Consider the following 27,036-nt stretch of genomic DNA (forward strand, 5'->3'; position numbering starts at 1 on the left):
CCCACCACTAGAGAGCAAAGTAGATTGCAGAGTAATGGATGCAGGGCGATGGGAGCAGCCGTTGCGTCCCTTTCTTGGGCCACGAATTTGTAAATACAGTCGTTTGGGCGCTAGACCTTGCTTAGCACACATTTTCTTCTTACATTTTCTTTCTTTTTCCCTCGAGTTTAATATTGAAATGGCAAATTTAGTCCAGGCAACGACCTAAATTCTGATGAATTAAACCAGAATATAGATTCAGGTAGGTAGCTTTGTTGGGCTGACACAGTCGAAATAAATAAGAAAAATTAAAAAATTGTCCAATAAAATTGGTCTCTAAGGGGCTACAGGACAATTTTTAAATTTTTCTTATTAAACCAGAATATGCTTGAGCCCTGAGGGCTCCTATAAGGTTGCTTTAATTTTTTCATTTTTGAAAATATATTTTTCTAAGCTTTAAGTTGGCCTTGTTTCTATCTGCAAGCCACCTTGAGTCCTTAGAAAGAAAAAGGTGGGGTAATAATAATAATAATAATTGGCTTTTTTTTACAGCCAGAACTCACTTCTCAGGTGGGCACCTGTTGCCATTCTAGGAGAACAAGGGAGGCGTTCGTGGAAAGTTCCAGCATCTCTTTTTCTAGGAAAAAATAGCACCGATAATAACAACAGCTCTTTCATTTATAAACTAATCTGGGCTGTACAAGGACAAGGACATAAATGTCGTATGCAAGGTGATTCATATCAATGCCTTGTTTGTTAAGAGCCCCTACCCACGAGGTTTTGCCACACTGTTTTGCCACAGATTACCAGAATGAAGTAACCCTATACTTGCCAAAAAATATAAATAACTGCTCCAAAGTTTGGATGTCAATAGTATTGCTGCTTGGCTGGCCTATAGTCCAACCACGATCAGAACTTTGATGTTAAATAACAAGCACTTAATTTGCTCAGTCTAGGAGAGCTTAATCTTATGTTTATTCAGAACTCCCATTTTAATCAGCTCACTTAGCGGCTGAGGTAAGTTAACCAGAGCTTTAAATTTAGAGAAGTGGACCCTCCAGTCCACGGGCCTAATTAAGTCCATGAGAAGTCCTAATGTGATCCATGAGGCTGGTTTCCTCAAGCCATGTGACATCAGGTATGGGGCAGGTAGTGATGCAACTGCAAAGGTACAGTTATTAGCTAAAAGAGTGTCTTAAGAATGAGGTTGAAAGTGTTGAAAAGGAGATTGTGTATTTCAGCTTTTAAAAAGCTTACGATAAAGTACCTCACTAAGTAAGTTTAGCAGTCACGCAATATTAGAAGAGGTTTCCTGTGGGTCAGAAACCAGTTAAGAAACAGAGTAGGAAAAAATGGACAGTTCTCCCAAATGGAGGGCTATAGAAAGTGGAGTCCCTCAAGGATTGTCACTGGGACTCATGCTTTTTAACTTGTTCATAAATGATGTAGCATTCATGGTGAGCAGTGAGTTAGCAAAGTTTGCTAAAGAAACAAAATTATTCAAGGTGGCTAAAATAAAAAGGGATTGTGAAGAACTTCAAAAGAATCTCTCCAAATGGAGTGAATGGGCAGAATAATCCCAAATGCAATTCAACATAAGCAAGTGTAAAGTACGGTATGTTTGGAATACTATGTACAGTTCTGGCCACCTTAGGAAAGATATTTTAGACCTAGAAAAGGTTTGGGGAAAAGCAACCCAAAATTACTCCTGTTTTAGAAAAGTATGGACACAACATGTGAAACTGATTTTTCTATTTTGACGACTGGACAGATGGAAGACCTACTGCAATTCTTACTCTCTCTCCCCTCATGTATACAGAAATAATTGACTATGATCTTGCACATAAATCTTCACTGGCCTCATAAGCTTGTAGATATGTGGTCCAGTTCTAACAATTATTCATAAGGTTGTTTAGGTTAAAACCATGGCTGCTAAAATTGCACACATTTGTATTAATAAAACTGTATTGCATCAGGTTTCTATAACAAACTTGTTTCTGTTAGTTTGCTGCTGGTGGCAACAGTTATTTGTAATTTTTTATTATTATTATTATTATTATTATTATTATTATTATTATTATTATTGGTCTCTGGCTGAAATAATATTTATTCACTGTTTCTCCATTTTCCATAACAGCTAGCACAGTACTACAGAGCTCATCAAACAACAAAATAAGGCTCTCTTTTCCTATATGCCATGCCCCATTATTTTAGGAATCTTTAGCTTTTTTGATTAATGTGCACTCTTAGTGTGAAAAGTTAATAAAAAAAGCTTCCTTCTTTTAAAGTCCTGTTTAAACACATGCACATATGCTGCACACCAATAAACAGTTATTCCACTTTCACCACCCATAGCAAGGCTATCCCTCCAATATATGGTACCATGCTATACTGTTAGCAATGTTAAATCAGAGCTTGCATGAGTAGGGAAGACTGGTGTTGGTTTTTTCCTCATTTGTGAAGCAAAGTTACAAAGCAACATATTAGAAAAGAAGAAGCTTAACTCATGGCATAGTTTGCTTTCCACCAGCTCTACTTTATACCATGCTTCTGCATGCTGTTACAATTTCCATTTTGTCCCATAAAACATTCACAGATTACACACATCAGAGTAAGTTTTTTAACCATGGAAAGTTTTATGTAAAACCTGAATACTCCACACAACAATGTAATTTACACCAGACTTTACATAGGATGTTGGATGAGATTTTGTAGGAGAGGGGTGCCTTGCACATACAGTTCACTGCACAAATACTGACAAAAGAGTATTTACGAGAAACAGCAAAGCAAGTAATAGTCTGTCATAAATAAGGTGATCAGATATTCTTGGTCTTGTGTGATCCCATAAGCTGAGGAAGTTCTTTCCACCTTAGCCATCCTTTTGGTGGAGAGCTCCATAGTTTTCCTACCCTTTTTGTTAGGCATACACTTAATGTTTCAGTAAGTGTAAGAGCACTGTTGTGGGTTTTTTTCTTTTTTCTTCATTAAGAAATATACAATTCACTCCTTTCCCACCCATGCCTTTGGCTCCCCTGAAATAGAACCTAGTTTCTTCCTATAAGCAGATTCTCACTACAGCATATTAGGGGAAGATAAACTGTCAATTCATAACTCAGGTGCCCTTGCTAGAGTGTGTAAAACCAACAAATTATGAAGGCTCCATATGGATTGAAAAGGTCCCTGGAGGAACAAGACATCCTTGGTCACCTTACTCATAACTAGTTGTGTTTCAATGCGTGGATACATAACATTGTTTTGAGCTCAGTAGTGCTGAAGTTACAAGCACGAGTAGTTCTATTCAAATACTGAGTTGGTGAACAGTTCTATTTAAAACACAACTATTCTGAAGGGATGAAGCAAGCAGAAACAAAATTTCTGTACTTGGAACTCACAAATTCCTAGAAGTTTCATTTTGGATGTGCATTTGAATTGTACAGTCTCCACTTTTCCACAGCCAGAGGTGATCCAATACACACAACCAGTTTAGGAATTAATCCTAGATCCTTGTGAAAACCTTCAATTGCAGAGACCATTAAAGACCATGTTTGTCAGCCGTGTGCTGTACCTGCTTCCACAACAGCTGGCAAATAAGCTTCAAAGGTGATCAATGTAACAGAAGCCATTCCAACTAGAGATACTTCATAAGGGATTATTAGAAGATAATTTACACACCTATTCCCTGTTACATTTTTCTTTCAATTTGGCTTAGCTTCTGTCTGTTTTTAACATGGAGGTGGCCGCCCATGACGCAAAATATGTTTTTCTAAACTATCTAAGATTGAGATAGCGATTCGCTGAACATCTGGATCAGTCTGGCTGTTTTCCTTGATGTTAAACAAGTGGTGCAAGCCGCCTTCTTCAATCAGCATACTGCAGTACCTGGCAGCTAAAACAACGACAAAGAAGAGGGAAACAAATTCAGTTAGGTCAAGAATTTAGATACTTACTTCCCATCACTTTTCGCACAACTCTTAGAATTTAAGTTCTGGTTATAAGTGCAAAGGGATTTTGCAAAATTATTTTGCAAACTATAGTAACAGCAAGTGTTCCCCAGTCCTCCTCCGTGCTCTTATTGAAGGGATAGCAGTTGCAAAGCCACCATTAATGATGTCCTCACGTGGCATTCGCAGGTGCCGATTACATGCTTCAGGAATGGAAACTGTCTTTTCCACATGCTCAGACTCAGGAGGGTGGTGTAGAAGAGAGAGAACAGTGACTAAGAATCCAGTCCAAAAGAGGCCAGGGGACAGCTTAATTCTCCCACATGCCTGCAATCCCACCTCCATGGATTTAGAGAGGTGATGAACAGAACTTCTAAACTCCTTCCAACCTGATTTAGCTCCTTGCTCTTCCAAGCCCATCTTCTTACATCACAGAACCTTCTCATTTCTCCCAGTCTAAGCCTCCCCACTCTTTAAAGCTGGCACCACACCCCTGCTGTACCCACAATGGCTTCTTGGCTGCCATTCAAGGACTAGCTTTCTATTTCTTTTGTATGGACCCCTGTAGTATTTCTCTAAGGAAGTAAGTTGAATATGTTTGTGTCCTATCCTGGGGGGTGACCAAGTGAGCAGTTAGTGCTAGCTCTTTTTTCCGTTTCTGAACAAGTGCTCACTTCCAAGTGATCCAATTTATCAATGCATTTATATCATTGGTTCCCTCGCTGCAAGAAGTGAGGTTACAGGGAACCAGACAGGGGGCCTTCTCGGTAGTGGTGCCTGCCCTGTGGAACGCCCTCCCAGCAGATGTCAAGGCAATAAACAACTATTTTACTTTTAAAAGACAACTGAAGGCGGCCCTGTTTAGGGAAGTTTTTAATGTCTGATGCTGTATTGTTTTTAATATTCAGCTGGAAGCCGCCCAGAGTGGCTGTGGAAACCCAGCCAGATGGGCAGGGTATAAATAATAAATTATTATTATTATTATTATTATTATTATTATTATTATTATTATTATTATTACATTTGTTTTCAGGTTTTATTCCAGTAGTTCAAAGCAGCATGCATGCTATTCTCTCATTTTATCCTCACAATGATTCTGTGAGGTAGATTTGAGAGAGATTTGTCGTGTGCTTCATAGCCTGAGGAATTTCAGCCTTGATTAAAGTCCAAGACTCCATCCACTGATTCACACTGACACATAGAAACATATATATTTAGAACACACACACACCAACAGCAACAACAACTCTGCATTTTAACCTGTGTTAAAACCCATGAGCTTATCTGAAATGAAGTTTCACATATAGTACCTAGAATTGTTGTCAGACTGCTTTCTCTAAAGAAAATCGAGTGTTAAAGCAGAGACATGGCTCAAGATCACAAAAATTATATAGAGTGTGGAAATCACTCCAACTACAGGTTGAAAGAGGTGCTTAAGATGTAGAGTTTTGTCTCAGTACATACGGTTTTTGCTGCAAACGTGCTGCATGGCCCACACTGCCCACAGCTGTACCCCAGGAGTCATGAAGCAGCCAAGCAAGGGGAAAAAGGGATTGAAAGACCTGTTCATGAGAATAAAAAGCAGAGATGCCATCACTCCATGTTTGCAACATGATTAAAACATAAGCTTATTTTGTACTAAAATATCTACCTAGCTTGTGAAAAAGAGGGTAATCATAGAGGCCTGAACTGCTTCCATTTTCTTCTGACCTACAGTTCTTGTTCCAAACTGGAGTACATGAGGAGACAACATCTTAACCTATGGGCATAGGAATCCACGCACAGCCTGGCACCGTCTGATGTGCAGCTAAATCTCATCACTGCACCCCTTCAATATCATTTCTACAGGGATATGTACTTCCAACAAAGGAAGGGAGAGAAACCAGGTAGAAATCTTTAGACACAAACTAGATGCAATACGTTGCGTGTATTTTTTTTTAAACAAAAATCACACTCTGGAGGCTGCAACCTCGAGCAGAGGGATGGTGCAAGGAAAGGGTTGCCTGCATCTTCTTTGCAGTAAGGAAATCAGCCAAAAATTGCAATTTTGAACAGAAAAACTGTCTGAAGGTAAAGCTTAAGCAGCTCTTTTCACACCCTTATTGCTCCAGATGTGGGGGGGGGGGAGAAGCAAAAACATTTTACACAGATCTGTGTGGTAGTTCATCCCCCAGTTAATACGTTGCCAGGCAGAATTACAACAGCAGCAACTAATTATTAGCCAAATGGTCCTTCATGTCCTGAATATTTGTGGCTGGGCGGCAGTTATCTAACACCTCAAGGTCTACGGAGGTTTTCTTCAGAAGAGTCACATACTACAGTACCACTTTCTTCAACACCCGCCCAGTCAATCCCTCCCTGCTAAAAGCCGCAGTGGACCTCCAAGTAGAAAATGCCAGCGTAATTTTATGTGCCTGTTCATAGCATTAGAATGTACAGCAATTATATTAATTGCTGTAATCTGTCTCAGCAGCATTAGTGCTAAATTCAGTAGGGCTATGATACTTTGCATATTGGAGCATAACCACCACTGAACACAACTGGAGTTAGTTCTGAGTAAGCATGCACAAGATTGCACTGCAGAGGCGTTGCAAGTGAACGGTGCAATCCTGCACACATCCACTCAGAAATAACTCCTCCTGAGTTCATTGGGCCTTATTCCCAGGTAAACGTGTATAGGCTTGAAGCTTTAATGCATAGGTAGGCAACCTAAGGCTCAGGGGCCAGATCTGGCCCAATCACCTTCTAAATCCAGCCCTCAGGTGGTCCAGGAATCAGCTTGTTTTTCCATGAGTAGAATGTGCCCTTTTATTTAAAATGCATCTCTGGGTTATTTGTGGGGTCTGCCTGGTGTTTTTACATAAGTAGAATGTGTGCTTTTATTTAAACCACATCTCTGGGTTATTTGTGGGGCATAGGAATTTGTTTGGGGTTTTTTTCCAAAATATAGTCTGGCCCCCCACAATGTCTGAGGGACAGTGGACCGGCCTCCTGCTGAAAAAGTTTGCTGACCCCTGCTTTAATGGTTAACTAGCAACATGACTTTGTCATAAGCCAGAACACTTGAACTAAATGTGCAGCAAGTTAACCTTAATATTTCCTCAAGGTTTATGTCAAGTCTGTAGTTACCTGTAAGCCACCATTTCACATTCTGGTGTAGGCCAGTTCAAAATGGCAGAATGCTGCAAGACAAGGGAAGAAGCACCATTACTAATAGCGTTAACAACATTGCTCTGGAGTTAACAATGGGCAGTGTTTTCAATTGCATCTGTACCAGCTCTTCTAGGAGCGAGGTTCTCTGGTTGCGGCTCAATGTCCAGGCTTGTTCTCCTCGTGATATCAAGTGAGCAATGATCCCTGCTGCGAAGTAGCTCACCTCCACCTCAACACTGCGCAGCAGCTTGCTGATGTGGTCTATGAAGTCTTTCCACATGAGCTCCGAGTGGAGCTCTTTAACCTCTGCTATGTTGTTCTACAGGGGAACAAGAAGGAGGGATTTCAAAATGAACGAAAAACAGTTGCGTGTGTGTATACAAAGGTATCTGTCATTAAAATGCTTGTTCTCTTCATCAAAGCTGAAGCCATAATGAACGTCAAACCTGTCTCATGACAAATTAGACTAAGCTGGGATCAGCCTGCTCCAACTTGTACATTTTCAATCATTACTACAGATAAGTTATCAGAGTGACAAGTGCAGGAATAACTCAGAGCAGCCGGCATGCTTTGCCACCACCTGTCCATGAATGGCACTGCTTGGAGGCCATTGCCGGGGGGAGGGGGGTTTAAGAACACAGTGGCTACATCTTCAGCAACATAGTTTTAACAAATAAAACAGAAAAGCTGTTCCCATCGCAACTGCTAAAGGTGAGGGCCTCCCACAGTGGCAACAAATCTTGGCTCATAAACACTGAATTTTGGGGAAATGCCCCACTCCCCCCAGCCGTCTGTGAGCATGCCTGTACAATTCCAAGGGGGGCGGGGAAGGATCTAGACACTGGCACAAAGCCCACATGTGCAGCCTCTCCTAATTCAGATGTTATGAAGAAACAGAGCCAAGTGACCTCAGAAAAAATGATGGCGCCTTGCCCTAAATTGCCTAATGACTGCTCCCAATGGTTCAGTCTACATGTTAAATACCACTTGGGGGGTGTCTTCTTATATTCTCCTACAATAAAACTGAAGCTAATGGGAATGGTGCAGGAATAAGGTTTGGTTGAAAAGTAACAGAATGGCATGTAAAGTAATTTATCCTGTGTAGTGTTAAATGTCAGGATGGTGAGGGGAAGACGTTGGCAGAGAGAAGAGAAAACCGGCATTTCCAATGCCCTGGTAAAATATATATTCTTCCACTCATCTTACCAGAAGGCCAAGCACTTTCTGTTGTACAGAAGACTCCGACGGAAAAGACTGTAAAGTAAAACAAAGTATATGCAACCATTCAGTAAGTGATTTGTAGCCAATTATTTTAGAACAAGCAGGTCCCTGCGAAAAGTCTCAGGGAATTGTAGGGTTTCTGCACATTAAATATTTCATTATTGGCTTGATAGTACAGGTTCAGCCCCTACACCCCAGCTTCACTGCCCCCAAACTAAGAAGGGCTGGGACAGAAAGAAGCATACACCAAAGAGCACTTGCAAGCCTTTTAGTTAAGGGGGCTACTGTGGGAAGGAAAAAGAGCAGGATCTGGAGTGAGCCTTAAGAGGAATGGAAGGGGGCGCATTGCTCTTTTGCTATGGCTGCTTCTTGGGAGTGGGCACATTCATGAAGGCTCTCCTCCCTTGCTTTCCTCCAGTAGTCCCAGAGCAGAGGAAGGAAGAAGCCTTCCAGAAAGCATTTTCCTCTTAAGGAACAGCCGCAGGAACAGAGGTGAGACAACCCCAATTTGTCTCTTCTTCCCCTTCCTCCCACAATGCTTTTGGCCAGGCCCACCAATCCCCCTTAGCCTATGAAACAATTGTTTTGGAAAGGGGAATTGGGCATAGAGGATGTTCAGCAGAGGATGCACCTCATCTGAGCCCAATAACCCCCGCAATTGCTTTCCTCCCGTCTTCCAGGGCTGGCAGCAGCCTGCCCAATCTTATTTGCAGTGGGTTTGGCAGATACTATTTTATGGCAACTATAGGTTTCTATCTATCATGAGCAGAGAGACCCTACCTGATGCTGCCCAGACCTACAGACTGCAACCTACAGAGTCCCTGTGCAGATGCTGGAATCTGCAGATACAGAAATAGACAGGCACATACTGGCAGACAGAACTGTCAGCTCTCACCTCCAAGACTTTCATGAAGAGTTCCAGCCCTTGGTTTTCAATAAAGTGCCGACATGTGGTTGGGGACTCATCAGTAAGATTCCAAAGTGCACTCAGTGTAAACTTAAGAGTAGTGTCTACTACATTCTGGTTAGTTTTTTGCTTCACAATTTGAAGTAGTTGCTAAAAGAGAGAGAGGGGGAAAAACAGGTGCCTTTGCAAATGACATTCACATTTCAAAATCCAGCTGTTGGAGGCTCAAACCACACAATGGCAACAAACACATATAAAGGGGAGAAGCCATTAGATGCTTCTTTCACACACACACACACACACACACACACACACACACACCTTATGAAATAGGCTCCCCTCTAATTTATGGCTAAATCATCGTCGAGTTTATATGCCACAATTCCAAAGTATGTTCAAAGCAACTCACAGAAACAATACAAATTATCAGCATAAAGGTGCAATCAAAACTCAACTATGCTATACCTAAAGACAGGCATGCAATGCAACCATCTTGCATATCTACTCTGAAGCAGATCCTATTGAGTTCAATGGGACTTCCTCCTTGGTAAGTATATATGGAACTGTGCCTTAATCTCACAGTGAAAGTCGTGCCATCATATGGAACAGACATTGAGGAAAAGGAATCCAGAAAGGCTTTAAATCTAATGCCAACCAAAGGTCTTTTGTGAATCCTGCCATCTCACAATTAATAAAAGAAGCCAAATTCTCCTCCAATTTAGAAGACGATATGTATGAATGCTAGATCCATCACAGATTTATGGGTCCAAGGCCAACAAGGGAGTGGGTCACATGGAAGTTAATCTAGAGGGCCGCAGGTACCAAGTCCACAGGCTGTTTGCCTGCACATCAACCTGCACATTAACTTATTTGAGCAGCATGGTCTACCCCTCTAATGTCACACTGTTAATCCTGCAAAGTAAAACACTGAAGAGCACTTTGTCCTCTTGAGCACAATGATTAATAAATAAAGGAGATTAACCTTTCAACACCAGAAACAGCAATACATCCACATATGCTAGAGGTCAAAAGCAAAGTTCACGCACCCTGGATTTGAAGTAATAACACCAGTCACTTCTGCCTGTACCTTTGCCGCGAAGTGGGGCTACCAGGCATATGGGTCAAATTTATTAGAATACTTTTAAAGAACTTCCAACATAAAACATTTAATATTCTCATTTTTCCAATAAACATTTTTAAGTTGGTCATACCAAGGCCCGTTTTTTATTTTATTTAAGGAAAACACTGTTAGCCATAACAACATTGCAGCCGGAGTGTTACAAGTTGGTGGCATTTCAGAAAGGTGCTAGCACTTCGCTTACCTTAACAATGAAGAGCTCTGCACCAAGTTGAGCTGTTTGTTCTGTTGAAAGCTACAAGCAAAAAGAGCAAACAAGCAGAAATATCAGATTACTGTTAGAAGGGCCTTGGGACTTAAGTGCAATCATTGCACTGGGGACGCCTATGTCTTCGTCTTTATGAAGCTAGTAGAGCAGTCATCAGGGGATTGAGGACAAGGTGCCACCAGTACACAGATGACACCCAGCTCTGCTTCTCTTTGCCACCTGAATGAGGTGAAGCTATGTAGATGCTTGATCACTGTCCTAGAGGCAGTAACAGGCTAGATGAAGGCCAATGAACAAACTGAATCCCAACAAGGAGATGATACTCTGGACTAGTGGTTCCCAAATCCAGGAATTAAGTAGGTGGCTTGTTCTGGACTGGGGTGCACTCCCAATCCAGATTCATAGTCCAAGGGTACTCCTAGATTCACCTTGTCTCTGGAAGTCAGGGTGGCTTCAGTGGCACAGAGGGCCTATTTCCAGCTACAGCTAGCTTGCCAGCTACAGCCGTTCCAGGACAGGGTAGCCTAGCCACAGTGAACCATGCCCTAATAACCCTCTCTCTAAATGACTGCAATGGACACTTTACTTGGAGTTGCCCTTGAATACTGTTTGTAAGTGGCAGCACACAAAATGCAGATGCCAGAGTTTTGTTGGGTTCAACATTTGGAAACCATATAGCATCAAGTCCTAAAAGATGTGCGCTCCTATTTGCTACATGCTTTTGGCATATAGAGCCCTCCACGGCTTGGAATCCAGGCACCTGATGGGAGTGCTTCCCGCCATACTGTCCCTGCCCATGAGTTGAGATCGATTGGGAAGGCCTTGCTAATAGTGCCAGTGGGGAGGTAAGTCAGAGGGTCATTGACACTATCAGAGAGCTACCTTGGCCCTAGAGGCTTGGCTGGTGCCATTATTGTCTCGTTTTAAACACCAATTAAAGGCTTGTTTTTTTCTCCAGGCCCTTTTTCACTCCGGGAAACTGTTTAGCAGAAAATTGATCTTTAACTGTGTTTTATGCTTCTCATTTTAGGTGTTTACAGCTGTAACCCACCCTGGGGTCTTACAATGAAGGGCAGGAAACAAGTTTTTAAAACAAATAAAATAAAATATCCCACCTTTGCAGCCAGAATGGAGATGATAGCCACCGCCATTCTCTGCATATTCTGATCTTCATGGTTACAAAGCCACTGCATGACAAGCTTGGCTGCTTCAAACCTGAAAGGCAACAGAAAGTTCACAAATCTGGGGGTGGGGGGAATAAAACCATACCATCTGTTACTGGCAGCGAAACAGAAGCGACTAGGTTACTGCTACAAAGACAAAAGCAGTGCTTTTTTACTACAAAAAAAATGTTTAAGGATACTCTCATTTTGACTCAAGAAAATCGCCATTTAATACTTCAAATCGGGAAAAATAAATACAGTAAATGGACAAAAGTACAAAGATTCACAAAATGTTTAGCGGTATGCATCCCCCTGCATCCCCCCAGGGGGAAAAAGCACTGGAGAAAAGTATACAGAAGAACTTTAAAACGCCAGCCTTAGCTACTTATAATAAACAAAATGGCTTCCTTTTGGTTCTCTTTATCAGACTGTAAAAGGAGCATGCCATTTCAGCGCAGCAACGTGATAGAGCTGGTCTTCACACCACCCACTGTCTCCATCTTCAGGGGATGGCCTTGGATTGAGCTGGTAAGCAACAAGTGCTAAAAATCCCAATTTGTCAGTGATTGATGAAAGGAATTTTTACTAAGCTGACACATTTGGCATGGGTAGTTGTGGACTTTTTTTAGCAACTCCTCATGACTGAAAGATACAGAGCTGGATTCTGAATTGTGCTTTATGATTTGTCATAACCTACATAGTACCTATAGTACCATTGTACCTATATAGAATTTAGCCACAAGGCTAAAGACTTGATGTTTCGAGAAGCAAGGAGGAATGGGCACTCAGTCTCCTTAAAACACACACTGGGGACACAAACTCCCTGAACTTCAGCTGAGGAGGACTAAAAAAAGCCTCAGTGGTGTGACAAAGTCAGCAAACCAACCTGCATTGGCTCTGTGCCAACATCATCTTCCTCCCAGGTCATGCAAACCTGCTTGTGGTCAGAATCAGTAACAAATTTCCCAAGGGTTATACTCTCATCCTGCTGGCTTGCCAAACCCACTGCTATGCTTCAGGCTACCCACAAAGTTGGGGGGCAGTTTTCAACACACCAAGAATGTGTGCTTGCTCCTTGCTCCCCCATTGTGCTGTCTGACTTGAAGCACAACCTACAACACTTTCACTCCTACTAGCCTCAGACTAACAACAACAACAAAATATTATTATTGGGACAAACATGTGCTTTGTACATCTACATACACTCAAAAAACCAAGGAGAGAATTACACAACTTTTCTTGTATTACTGAGGGTTAGAGATTCAGATCTCTGTCAAAAAGAGGGAAGAGTGAGAGACTAGAGTAAGAGGGAATGGATACATGAATCATGAGAGAGCAACTTCTGGAAACCATATCCATCCCCCTTTCCAAACCTTTTCCAGTAAGTGCTCAAAACAAAAAAGGCTAGAAACGTTTGCATTAAAAGTGAGATTACAAGAGCTATGATGCACACGTCTTTAGGTAGCATGTAATTACACGCTGCTATAGCATAAGGTAGTAGGTGGATTTTCTAATATCTATAAATAGGGACAATGGCTCAAACGTAGTCAGAAGTTGGCAGGTAACAATCTTCATTGGCATTTATGCTTAAGTATTGCCATCCCTACTAGGCAGACTTCTGCATATGATACAAGCCACTTTCATTAATCCACAAAATCCACAGTCTGTTGATGTACAGTGCAGTCAAACTGTACACCCTTGCTTAGAACCAAGTTTTTAAAACCAGCATCCAAAAAGAAAATGGCAATCCACCTGGATCTAGCAAACGGACACATGTATTTCATAACAGTGTATATATGCAGTCCAAATTAAACTGTTACAGTTATTTAATAATTGGTTCCCAAGTTCTGATAAGAATTTGTTATTTTCCAAGGAGGAATAAGCAGTTTGCAAACTGCTAAGCAATGAGACATAAGACATTCAACAACCTGAAATACTTTCCCTACTACTCTGTAACTTGGGAGGGAAAACTAACCTGTTAAATGGAACATCCTGAAGTATCCTGTCACTGCACAGTGACAGAAGGCAGTTCTTTTGCAGCTGTAGAAAAGCAAAGCAAGGTTCAGAACAGAGTATTTCTCATGCAGGAATTTTGAGCATTTCCTTCTTTCAAGATGAATCTAAGTATTCACAAATATTCCTTTTATGATTTGATAATGTCATTTGCAAATGTATTTGCTTAGAAGTGAAATACAGTGAAACAGGATGGTGTGAACAGGTGCATAGACCTTTATAATTTATCAGAGTCTACCAGGCACTTAAGTTTTTTAATTTACTTTTTTGAATTATACTCTATCATTTATAAAATCTTCTCACAAAGTGACTTACAGAAGTATATATAAAAATACTAAGATACCAGCAACGTAGTCTATATATAAAAAGGAGCATGCCTAAAAGGATTTATAAAAGTTAGTTATATACACAGATTTAAAAACCAGTAACAAAAGATGTTCTTGAATAAAAATGATTTCAAGTGCGCTAAGAAATGCAATTAATTGAAATTAGAAACAAAAGCTTGCAATCTCCTCCTCCTCATAGATATACCAGAACTCAATGCGTACAAGTTAAACGTTAGCAAGTTGCAAGCTTACTGTACTTGCATAGGCAGAACATTCATCATAGTGTGACATTGAATTCTATCCACAGGGTTGATTGCAATATTTATCATACTCGGAGTAAGCCCATTGAAATTAATGCATATGACCAATTAGGTCCATCAATTTTTATGGGTCTACCCTGAGATTGATTAACATTGGATAACTTATGGTTTCGAAAAGCTGAAACCATTTGGCCTGAAGACATTTCCAACTAGACATCATTCACTTCTGTTCTTTGCAGTCAGTTTTAACATTGGTTTCTTCATCTCATTAATTTCATCTTGTCTAAGAAGTTTGAACTCAAATACTTTAAAAAAAAAAGTTCAGCGTTCAGAAATATTCAAGCACCTTATCTTGAAAGAGAAAAGGAGGCTTACCTGTTGGTGATTGGGAAAGTGTTCCATGGCCTTAAGGAGCAAGTGAGTGACATCTGCCAGGACCCTAACTGGCATGCCTGCAGCTAAATCTTGTTTTGTCAAGTTAAACACACAGGCACTCGCTGCTAATTGCACTGGCAAGTTCAGAGGGTGATTCCTCATCCCAATAACTACAAGCTGGAAGAATCAATCAAAACAGGTCAAATTAGAATTTCCTAATACACATAGTCACATGCACAGAACCAGCCACCAATATCCTAAGCAAAGTAAGCTTAACTCGTCCTGAGGCCTTTTAAACAAGCCATTGCTACAGATCTACACATTGCCACCCAAAACCTGTTGCAGTACCATTAAAACTTCCAAAGCAAAGAGGAACAGAGCAACCATTTCATTCCCTGAATGGAGACTACATCAGTCAGATGGCCTGCCCTCTCCTTTCCCCTTCTTATTTGCCAGGAGTGGCAATTATGAGGAAACTGTTATGGCGGTGGGAGAGAAATTCTGTCTGAGGAATGCTTGAGAAGGAAGACCCAGAGTACTCACCTGCAGGTATATTGTGCTCCTTGCATATATTTTCTGATCATATACATTAGATTACATCCAGGCATTCTTCCCCACCTCCCAGCCATGCTGAACCACTAAGACAGAGGGGAGGGGAGGATTCAGCAATCTCTACTTTTGGCCACAGCTGTTTGGCAGTGACCCACATTCAAAGACAGAACTAAATGGAGTTGGCTACCATTTCATCACAAAAATGTAACAGCAGCCCTGCCAGATGAGACCTAAGGCCCATCTAGCGCCACTTCCTGTTCTCACAGTGGCCAACCCGATGCCAGTGGCAATCTTATTAATTCTCTTCTCTCTCTCTCTCTCTCTCTCTCTCCCTCTCTCTCCCTCTCTCTCTCTCTCTCTCTGCACAACACATCCCTCATGCCCCTCAAGTAAGTATAACCCATGTAAATAGTATATCCATTTTTATCTGAACTTCTGACTATTTACCTTTATTGTATCCTCTTTTCTCTCCCCACCCCCTGCAAATTTACCAGCATGCGCGCACATTTTGTTGGATTTTATCTGCAGTTTAGTGAAGACAGCCCAAGGTTACCTTTACAAAGTGATGCCTGCAAAGGGTGATTTCTTATCAGTGTCAAATAGCTTTACCTTCAGAATTTCTGGTTTGGTTTTTTCCATAATATGCGTAAGGTTGAAGAGATGAAAGAGTGCCTCCCTCACAAAGAACGCTCGCTCACTGTAACGCTTCAGAGCTTCGGAAATCTGAGTTTCATTGGCTTCTCCAGACACCTTGAACAGAAGAACAAATACTAGAGAACATACTGGAGTTTGCAGTAGTTTTTTTAAATATATACTTTATTGATTTTACAAAATAAATTTCACATTTACCACATTTAAACTTTAAAATTAAACAAGATTCTTCCAAATCTTAGGACCTCCCTCCTCCCCTCCATGGGTGCTTTACATATCTAAATCAACTGCATATTATAGTTCTTCCACATTATGGTCCTCCAAAATATCCCAACATTGCAAGAGTTACTAAAAGCCTGTCATAGAACTCAAGTGATTACAGTGTTCTTTTAAGTACGGTCTATATTTGTCCCATTCCCTGTTGAAGTTTTGAACCTCCTGAGTTCTGATTTTCCCTGTCAATTTTGCCATCTCTGCATACTCTAATAATTTCATCTGCCAGTCCACTTTTGTCAGCATTTTCTCCTCTTTCCATCACTGAGTTTGCAGTAGTGGCAAAAGAAAGCTGAAGTAATTAAATAATACAAATGTTTCAAGGTTTACTTGTTGTTGTTGTTGTTGTTGTTGTTGTTGTTGTATGACAATTTCTGCTGAACTGAGGTTTCCACTCAGTTTTATATGACAATCAAGCATAAGTAAAACAGTCTTTGCTCTTCATGCAATCTACAGTGCCATTTATATATTGTATGCACGGCTAACAAATTGCTACCAATCATGTCTTTACAGACCTAACTGAGCAGTACAGTTCTATAAATGTAGATGCAGTATTTCAAGAATTATCAACTAGGCAGAGAGGTAACGTTGATCATGGGCTGCAAAAGACAACATACTAACAGGTACAGAAGGACCATTTCACCATTTCCTTTGCTGCTGGGCAAGGAATTATTCTCCATTTCTTCAAGGAGAGTAGCACAGCACCAGGCACTTCTCCCTGCTGTGCGCCTTGGCAGGAGGTGGTGGGTGGTGGGAACAGCTGAGCAATAGTCCTCTCCCAGCCAATAAAAGCAGCTGAACTTATGGTCATTGCTATGGTGCTGGGGCTTTTAAGAACAGGTTAACTAATTTTATACACCATAAGGAAAGGAAAGCGACAAATGAGGCTGCAGAAGAAGAGGTAAGCACTCTTGGGGGACTAGCCTCTCTCATGCTGTGTAGAAACAGGGGCAAAGACAGCACACCATCTATGAGCAGTTGCATTTCTCTTAAACTTTTACCATTAAAAACGGCATCTCAGAGAAACTGCAAAACAATCAGATAATGCCCCTCAAAACCTATACACCACAGTTTTTCCTCAAGAACTGTTAAGGAGCAGAAAAAGAAAAAGAAAATAATAATATACATGCACACGTGCCATTTCCCCTCTAAACAAGCCTCTATTTCCTACACAGAAAGGGCCGTTTGAGAGGTTTTTTTGTAGCAATACCTTTGAGTGGAAGATTCTCAGGAAAATGGGGTGGCATGCCTGCTGCTTTGATTCATGTTCTACATGTGCATAATTTTACTATGCATTTATGAAATTTCTACCCTGTCATATGTCCCCACTGAGACCTCTGAGGAACTTACAATGAAAAAACAACAACAGTAACCCAATCTAACAGGCAATGAGTGATGTTTATACGAGGAAGAAGCAGTGCCCAGAGCCTTAGCATAGCTGTCCACTTTTCCCTTTTCTTGTGAGGAATCCTATTCGGAATAAGGGAATTTCCCTTTAAAAAAGGGAAACTTTGACAGCTATGAGCCTTAGTGAACCAACCAACTGAATCCCAGAGTAAAGAGGGCAGTAGAACAAGCAGAATACAGTAAATTGCTGCTGAGAGACAGAGAGACAGGGATGGCAGTGGCTTGATTTCCCAACAATACATTTTGGAAATGAGGAAAGCCTGCAGGGCTCCACCTCAGTCCCAGCTGCAAGATTTGGTGGAGGGGGCAGATTTAGTTCTTTTCATGCTGCAAAATGTGAACGATGACACTGTCAGTGTGGTAGACCTTTTGCTGATCTAGGGGCTCGGTGGTTTAGCAGCACTCTGAAGCCAATGATCTCTCTCTCTCTCTCTCTCTCTCTCTCTCTCTCTCACACACACACACACACACACACTGCCATTAGAACTGACCCATTAATCACCAGGATTTGAAGCTTCAGCCCCGCCCCCCGGCAAGTCAAACTTAGTTGACAACTATTTAGAATTGTGTAACAAACCAATACCAACCTTTAAGTTTCCTTCGCCAGAGAGAAATAATGAGTAGCCAGCATCCGTAGCCAGCAGGCCCACAAACTGCATTGAGGGTCGCTTTTTAACAAATGCTTCTACAGCTTCATCAGTAACATGCTTCCTTCCCGAAATGTCCAAAGATGTAAGGTTGGGCAATATGTCTTTCTGTTCTAACAAACGAAGTGCAATATCAGATGTGAACTGTTTATCGTCCGAAATGTCAAGGTGATTCAGGAATTTTAACTCTCTGATGACATCCAGAATCTGAGTGGTTGTCATTTTCAAGCATTTCAGGTGGTGCATGGTGAGAGACTTGAGGCGATCCTTGCAGGCGAGCAGTGCAGTTATGTCGGTGACTGAGGTGTTGGATATATCCAAGCTTTCTAATCTGGGAAGCGAAGCCACGTCCGCTAGGTCTTCATTGTAAAAGAGAACATTGGTAATGCTCAAAGCCCGGAGACCCATCAGCTGACTGAAGCACCTTTCGTAGGGGTCTTCCAAGGAAAGAGTTAATGAGTTCAGCACAAGGCATTGAAGGTTTTGCTGGATCCATTTATTGCTGCCAAGTCCACTGATGATGTCTGTGATCGTAATGTCTGCATTCACTTTAGTGGCATCGAGCTCCACCAGCTTATGGTGGCAAAACGCTTTCCGAAAAGCCACTGCAGAGATTTTTGCTTTCCGGATACAAGCTCGTTTCAAGCGCATCTGATTCCCTCGAAAAATGCCCACTGTTGCTTCATTCAGCAGTCCTGGGGTGGGAGGGAAGAACAGTAAACAAACAAACTTATCAAAGATTTTGTTTTTAAACTGGAAAAAAGAGACTGGGCCTAGAACAGAAGGACAGGCTTGCCAGAGAAGAGGAGAGAGTTTTATGCACTCCTGATTCTGATAACCTCCCTTTTCCCCCTCAAGAGTGGTTTCAACAGGCATGTGGTACTGGAGAAACATCATCAACATAATCCTACCATTTGCCATGCTGAAGCTTGGTATCCACAATGTATGCCAAGTTTCAGCATAGAAAAGATAAGATTGCCATACAGGATCCAGCTCGCAGTGCCCATACGACTCCCATAGAATCAATGTGCAGTCTCAACTGTACAATGCAAGGGCTTTTTTCCAGCAGAGAAAGATGTAAGCAAAGAGGGGACATGATAGGGAGAGATACTGAAGTTAACTGAGCCCTAAATATTATGAAATGAGTGCAACTCTGCATCCAGGATTTTCAACAGCACAAATGAATTTTCAGTAGTTAAGTGTAGCAGAGTCTTGTGACTCTGCCTTACTTGCCTAACCCAGAGGGCTCAATTAGATCTAATGGCACAAATCTGACTTGTGCCACAGCTGCTGAAGCAGCACCAAAGAACGATGTCATGTGTCCAAACATGCAGGTAAATCAAATCACTATTTCCAAACATTCCATTTAATCAGAACCGCCAGGTGAATTCGTTTACCGTGAAATGCCATCGTTCGCAGCAATCGGTCAGCCACTTCTTGTGGAAATATTCCAGGCTCTTGCAAACATAGTGAACCATCATGCCTTTCTGTACAAAACTTCTCTAGGTCGGAAGTTAGGTAATTTAAGCAGATGTCAAGCAGAGAATATGGTGAAGCCTCTTCCTGTTACAAAGAAAGAAAATGCCAGATATTTTATTGTTTTTTAGGAAAAGCAACAGTCCATCACAAAACAAGTAACTCCCCACAAATCATTTGCAGTGGGGGGCAAGCTCCCATCACTGTCAGAAGGGTCTGGGTGAGGGGCGAACAATTCCAACCACCGCTAAAAGGATCCTTTGGGAGGCAGAAATTGGACTCGAAGGGTGTTTTATGTGACAATGATAGGAATAGTCTTTTACACATGCATGTAAAAAGTTGAGACAATACAAATTGGCTGAAATGAAGTAATTGCAAGTTACGGCCCTAAGAATCATTTATTGTCAGAGTGGAAATAAATTAAGACAAAGCCATGGAGGATATAAAGGTAGCAAAGGCTACCAAGCACAATGGCTATGCCCTACCTCTAGTACTCTGCCTCTGAATACCAGTTGCTGGGAATTACAAGTGGAGAAGATGATGTTGCACTCACTTCCTGCCTGCGGGTTTCACAGAGGTAGTTGTCTCATCCCTTATATACCTGACTAATGACTGCATTCTGCAGAAGGGGGCACCTTGAGGAGGGCATTCTACGAAGAGGTTCATTGCGCATGATGTCAAAATTGAGTCTTTAGCGTGGCAACACCTGCCATTTGGTACTTCCCCTACATATTAGACAGACCCCATCTCTTGTCCTCAGGCTACATGTTAAAGACTTTCCTCTTTGAACAAGACTTCTAAGTGGAATTTTTATCCTTGTCAGCATCTGTATTGGATTTTATGTAGTTGTTTTGCATATTTTTATTGTAATTTGAAATAACTTTGAGGTGCTTCATAGGAAGCAATTTATAAATGAGATAAGTAATGATAAGCACTTATCATAATTATTAGTTGCAGTAATAGCAAAAAGAGAGAGAGAGAAATCTGGCTGGCCACTATGGGAACAGGACAGGATGCTGAACTAGATGGGCCTTTGGTTCAGATTCAATAGGGCTCTTCTGTAGCACTGGGGCTAGGAGGGATGAGAAGACAAGGTATCTTTACCCTGTCCTTCCCCAATTATTGCAGAAAAATATAGAGGGGTCAGAAGTGGCAGGGACCAAGAATTATGCATGCATAATGCTCTCATGCAAGTGGCAAGGATATTCCCTGGTACCATAAGAGCCAGGAAATTCTGAAGAATAATGCATAGAATTGTATTTAAGTGCAAAATTAGTAGTAGTAGTAGTAGTAGTAGTAGTAGTAGTATATTATCAGTATTATTATTCATGTCTCATTGCTATACGACTATATTTTTAAGAAAACATCTCAAAGCGGTTTACAACCTACGCTAAAACTTCACATAAAACAATCTATAATAAAATATTACACAAGAAAGTTGAATATAAAGTATACATTCAAAGCAACATAATTAACAGGAAACTAAAACGTTATCTTAAAGATTTCAAAATAAAACATCACAAAGGAGGTGAACTACAGAATGCACATTTAACTATGAGCCTGTCAAGATGGTGTCTCTTCAGCAGCTTCAGCTTTTGTAGCTGGAGTCAGTCAAGGTCCTGCCCTCCTTCCAGGCCAGGTGGGAAAAGGCAGGGAGCAGGTCTTCCAGGACTCACAGTCAATATATAAACGCTACAATTTTCTGCTGGAAGTACAATCCTGATTTGATGACTAGGAGTACAGTAATATGTTCAACTAAACTGGCTCAAGCAGTTTAGAGCATTACAACTCTTGCCAAAGGTTGCAGGCAGCTTTACCTGCAGCAATTGCATGTTGATTGCCCTCTTAAAAGACAAAGTCCAGCAACTGGAGGAACGTGTAGCTACGCTCCAAAGAATTAGAGAGCTGGAGCTCTTCTTGGAAGCAACAGAGCACACCGTCTCCACCAAGGAGGAGACAGGGGACTCCCCTGAGAAGGAGGCTAGTTCACCAACACAGGAGCCAGATATATGGAGAAACGTGACTCAAAGAAGTAGGAGGCCCAGGGTTCGCTCTGATTGTTTAGAAATACGCAATCGCTTTGAGGTCCTTTCCCCTAGCATGGAAGACGAAGAGCAGACTCCATTTGAGGATCTCTCCCTCATTACAGTCGATCAGGTATATGAAGACGAGCAGCAAAGGCAGTCTTCAGGGAATGTGCAGGCGACCTTGGAACGGACAGCTCACGGAAGAACCCCGACCAGACCTAAGAGGAGGCGTGTAGTGGTGATAGGGGATTCCCTACTGAGGGGAACAGAAGCAGTGATCTGTGGGCCTGACAAGATGTCTCGGGAAGTGTGCTGTCTCCCCGGGGCTAAGATCCAAGATGTAACTGAACGACTGCAAGGAATCATAAAACCCACTGACAAATACCCCTTCCTCTTGGTTCATGTGGGAACCAATGACACTGCAAGCAATAGCCTCCAGAAGATCAAAAGAGATTACGAGGCTCTGGGCAGGAAATTGAAGCAATTAAATGCACAAATTGTCATCTCATCTGTCCTCCCAGTTGAACGACGTGGCCCAGGGAGAGAGGGAAAAATAGTGGAAGTGAACAACTGGCTTCGCAAATGGTGTAAACAGGAACGGTTTGGATTCTTAGATCACGGAATGCAGTTTCTTGAAGATGGACTTCTGGCAAGCGATGGGCTGCACCTCACAACGGTTGGTAGGAATGTTTTTGCAAAAAATCTCAGAAACCTCATCAGGAGGGCTTTAAACTGACTAATGTGGGGGAGGGAGACAGTGCTCCTGAAGGTAGGAGTCTATCAATTGATGAAGATGATCATCCAAATGTCATAGACCGAATGGAGCAAACAGCACGCAGACCTAGTGGTGGGAGGAAAAAATCCTTAAATAAGAGACACGGGGGAATGATTAATGGACTTCAATGTCTGTACACTAATGCGCAAAGTATGGGAAATAAACAAGATGAGCTTGAGCTCTTGGTACAGCAAACTAAATATGACATAATAGGCATCACTGAAACCTGGTGGGATAAGTCCCACGATTGGAATGTAATAATGGAGGGATACAATCTATTTCAGAGAAACAGACCAGACAAGAAAGGAGGAGGAGTGGCGTTATATGTCAGGGATGTGTATACCTGTGAAGAGATCCAAGATTTAGAACCTCAAAGCCAAAGTGAGAGCATTTGGGTCAAAATTAAGGGAGAGAAGAATAACAGTGACCTCATTGTGGGAGTTTACTATAGATCCCCAAGCCAAACGGAGGACATAGATGATGCCTTCCTGGAACAGATGGCCAAGCATGCAAAAGGAAGGGAGATAGTAGTAATGGGGGACTTCAATTACCCGGATATTTGTTGGATGTCAAACTCAGCCAAGAGCATAAGGTCAAACAGATTCCTCACTGGCCTTGCAGACAACTTCATTGTCCAGAAAGTGGGAGAAGCTACAAGAGGAACAGCCATTTTAGATCTGGTCCTAACCAATGTTGATGACCTGGTTAGTGGGGTAGAAGTGGAAGGATCATTAGGCGCGAGTGATCATGCTCTTCTGAAGTTTACTATACAGCGGAAAGGAGCAGCCAAGCATACTAGGACTCAATTTCTCGACTTTAAGAAAGCCGACTTCATAAAACTTAGGGAAGTGCTGGGTGAGATCCCATGGACAGTAATACTAAAAGGAAAGGGAGTTCATGATGGCTGGGAGTTTGTTAAGAGGGAGATAGTAAAAGCACAACTTCAGGCAATACCAATGAGACGGAAACATGGAAGGTGCCTAAAGAAGCCAGGGTGGCTATCTAAAGAACTTTTAACTGAGTTAAGATTAAAAAAGGATGTGTACAAAAAATGGAAAAGGGGGGAAACCACCAAAGAGGAATTCAAACAAATAGCCAGCACGTGTAGACACAAAGTCAGAAAAGCTAAAGCACAGAATGAACTCAGGCTTGCTAGAGAGGTTAAAAGCAACAAAAAAGGCTTTTATGGGTATGTTTGTAGCAAAAGGAAGAACAAAGAAACAGTGGGGTCACTCAGAGGAGAAGATGGTGAAATGCAAACAGGGGACACAGAAAGGGCTGAACTCCTCAATGCCTTCTTTGCCTCAGTCTTCTCCGATAAAGAAAACAATGCCCGACCTGAAGAATTTGGAGCAAATGATTCAGCAGAGGAAACACAGCCCAGAATAACTAAGGAGATAGTACAAGTATACTTGGCTAGTCTAGATGTATTCAAGTCTCCAGGGCCAGATGAACTGCATCCAAGAGTATTAAAAGAACTGGCAGATGTGATTTCAGAACCACTGGCAGTCATCTTTGAGAATTCCTGGAGAACAGGCGAAGTCCCGGCAGACTGGAGGAGGGCAAATGTTGTCCCTATTTTCAAAAAGGGGAAAAGAGAGGACCCAAATAATTACCGCCCAGTCAGTCTGACATCAATACCAGGGAAGATTCTGGAGCAGATCATTAAGCAAACAGTCTGTGAGCACCTGGAAAGGAATGCTGTGATCACCAATAGTCAGCATGGATTTCTGAAAAATAAGTCATGTCAGACTAACCTGATCTCGTTTTTTGACAGAATTACAAGCCTGGTAGATGAAGGGAACGCAGTGGATGTAGCCTACCTTGATTTCAGCAAGGCATTTGACAAGGTGCCCCATGATATTTGTTGGGATACTGCCAGGGAGATAAAGTCCATCTTGGCCCCCAAGCTCGGTGCCGGACGATCCATCGACCTCCCGTAGTCAGGCAATATCAGCAATTCAGCGACACTAAGCCTCAGGCTTAGTGCACACTATATCAGCAGAATTCACACAGCAGGAAGTTGCACAAGCAGAGAGCAGAACATGCATATTTACAGTTTATTAGGCATTGGTCAGAACAAAGAAATCACGACCGTCTCCTCCGACTGCTCAGGCAAAACAGGCGAAAACGAAACGAACTTACAACATAAACATCCTGTGAGACAGGAACTTACGCAGGCTGTTATACAAACATCCTGCTCCCTTTTAAGGTGGAACGGAAATATCCTAACATCCTCCCCCTTTCCGTGTAACCAGTAGTACCTGTGGTTCAACCCAATTGCAACCTTTGTGCGTAAACCTTCAGTTGTTCTCTGTTAACAACCTTAGACAACAGATCAGCAGGAATTTCACTTCCTGGCATGTAGGACACCTGAATGAGTCCTTTCTGAATACACTCTCTTGCACGATGTAGCTTAATCTGCAAGTGCTTGGTCCTTTGCTTGCAACTCTCCGAGTTCAGCAAAGCCAAACAAGATCTATTGTCTTGATACACTTGTATAGGACATTTCACAGAAACCCCAATGTCCTTAAACAGTTGCATCAACCATTCACAATCTGGTTAATACATCAGCAATTTTCTGTGTTTGGTGTACCAGAAAATTACCTGCTTGGTCTCTCTCCACCTGCAGAGAAAGATAGTTGGATACCTCACCAAGATCCTTCATGTCAAAGTGCTCCTTCAGCTGAGCTAGGGTGCTTTGGTAAAAAGCCTGATTCTTCCAAAACATCAGAAGATCATCAACAAAACATAAACAATACAGTTTGTTTTGCCCCTCCTCCTTGACAAACACACACGGATCAGCTTTGCCCTGGTGAAAACCTAGAGAAAGCAACGTTTCAGTGAGTTTTGTGTTCCAACACCTGGCACTCTGCTTGAGACCATACAAGGATTTCCGCAGTTTACAGACCATTCCCTTCTGTATCTGCATCCCGTCAGGTGGAAGCATGTACAGCTCCTCCCCCAGAATCCCGTACAAAAAAGCTGTATTAATGTCATGATGGGAAACATGCATTTTCTCCTCCGCAGCGATCTTGAGCATCAGCCGAATGCTCTCATATTTGACCGTGGGTGAGTAGGTCTCGTGGTAATCCTGCCCTGGTACCTGTGAAAAACCTCTGGCAACCAATCTGGCTTTGTGTCTGACAACCTTGCCATTCTGGTCTGTCTTGGCCTTGAAGACCCATTTGCTGCCAACCAGTCTCATTCCTGGGACTACCGGTACCAGTTCCCAAGTTTGATTCCTGTTTAAGGAATCAACTTCAGCCTTCATGGCATTAAGCCAAGGCTCAGCATCTTTAGAGGTTAACTCCTGGACCTCTTTGAAGCTTGAAGGTTCCCACACCTTCTCTGAGCTACTAAGAACAGCAGTTGCCATCTTAGCAAACTCATCAGCAAATCTCTTTGGAGGTTTGCCTTTGGTCGCCCTTTCAGACCTGCGAACCAGACGCAAGTCTTCTGGACTCATCTCCTCCTTCTTAGGAGAAAAACGACCAATGGTGAACAGTGGTTCTTCCAGTTCATTGTCAGACTCATCAGATGGTCTGACTGAGGCCTTTGCGCTCTTGTAGTCTGCTGTGTCATCACTGTCACTGACAGCAGCAACAGCGCCGCCCACTGAACTGGAATCCGAACTCTGATCATCATCATCATCATCATCATCATCATCCTCAGTTTCCTCAGCTTTCTCAGCATGATCTGCTTTCCTCACATCACCTTCTTCTTCCTCTGGGTAACTCTGGAAAATTCCCACATTTTCCCCCCACTTAGGATTGTACTCAACACTCCTTGTGAACTTTATGGATTTAGAGTTAGTCATCCATACCCTGTATGCACCTTTTTCGTACCCCATGAACAAACCATGTGCCCCACGCTTCCCAAGCTTGTTGCTTTGTGGGGTGTGTACCCACATGTCAGAACCAAAGATTCTCAAGTGCTTGGTGTTAGGTTTCTTACCAAACATTTTCTCATAGGGAGTGCAGCCAATAGGTGATGACAGTCTGCGATTAAAAGTGTAAACCAAATTCGAGAGAGCTTCCCCCCAAAACTTCTCAGGGAGGTTGGCATCATGCAACAAGGTTTTTATTCCTTGCAGCAACGTTTGATTTGCTCTCTCCGCAAGCCCATTCATCCATGGCGATCTAGGCGTTGACAAGTCATGCTGGATTCCCTTCTCAGTCAGGAAAGCTTCAAACTGCTGAGAAGTGAATTCCCCGCCTCGATCAGTAAACAGACAACCAATACGTTTACCGTGAGCATTCTCCAACCAAGCACAGAATGCCTTGAACTTAGGAAATGCTTGCGATTTCTGCTCGAGCATAAACACATGAATGTACCTGGAAAAAGAATCAATTAGAACCATGAAGTACCTTGCTCCTCCCAAAGAGGGCGCTAGAGGGCCTACCAGGTCTGCGTGAACTAGCTGGTAGGGTTTGGAAGCCTGCCTGCTAGACTCCTTGCCTTTTGGAGCAACCTTCACCTTGTTCTCTGCACAAGATACACATTTCATGTGAAATTTGCAAGGTTTGATGTCCAAACCTTCA

At 42.2% G+C, this 27,036-nt stretch overlaps 1 protein-coding gene across 1 annotated transcript in view; it reads right to left on the bottom strand.

Annotated features, from left to right (window-relative positions):
* Nucleotides 1–2,591: 2,591 nt before the first annotated feature.
* Nucleotides 2,592–27,036, bottom strand: part of LOC128415758 (protein zyg-11 homolog B) — a 31,316-nt gene continuing 6,871 nt past the window's right edge. The window contains exons 2-14 of the mRNA XM_053392422.1: nt 19,612–19,777; nt 18,155–18,909; nt 15,846–15,986; nt 14,685–14,861; nt 13,686–13,750; nt 11,663–11,762; nt 10,524–10,574; nt 9,190–9,351; nt 8,280–8,327; nt 7,195–7,392; nt 7,050–7,102; nt 5,385–5,482; nt 2,592–3,865 (exon numbers count right to left, since the gene is read on the bottom strand). Coding sequence (XP_053248397.1) covers nt 3,702–3,865; nt 5,385–5,482; nt 7,050–7,102; nt 7,195–7,392; nt 8,280–8,327; nt 9,190–9,351; nt 10,524–10,574; nt 11,663–11,762; nt 13,686–13,750; nt 14,685–14,861; nt 15,846–15,986; nt 18,155–18,909; nt 19,612–19,777 — 2,178 coding nt within the window. The 3' untranslated portion in view covers nt 2,592–3,701. The remainder of the gene's footprint in view (nt 3,866–5,384; nt 5,483–7,049; nt 7,103–7,194; nt 7,393–8,279; nt 8,328–9,189; nt 9,352–10,523; nt 10,575–11,662; nt 11,763–13,685; nt 13,751–14,684; nt 14,862–15,845; nt 15,987–18,154; nt 18,910–19,611; nt 19,778–27,036) is intronic.

Source organism: Podarcis raffonei, chromosome 6 (assembly GCF_027172205.1).
Source record: "Podarcis raffonei isolate rPodRaf1 chromosome 6, rPodRaf1.pri, whole genome shotgun sequence".
Lineage (NCBI taxonomy): Eukaryota > Metazoa > Chordata > Lepidosauria > Squamata > Lacertidae > Podarcis > Podarcis raffonei.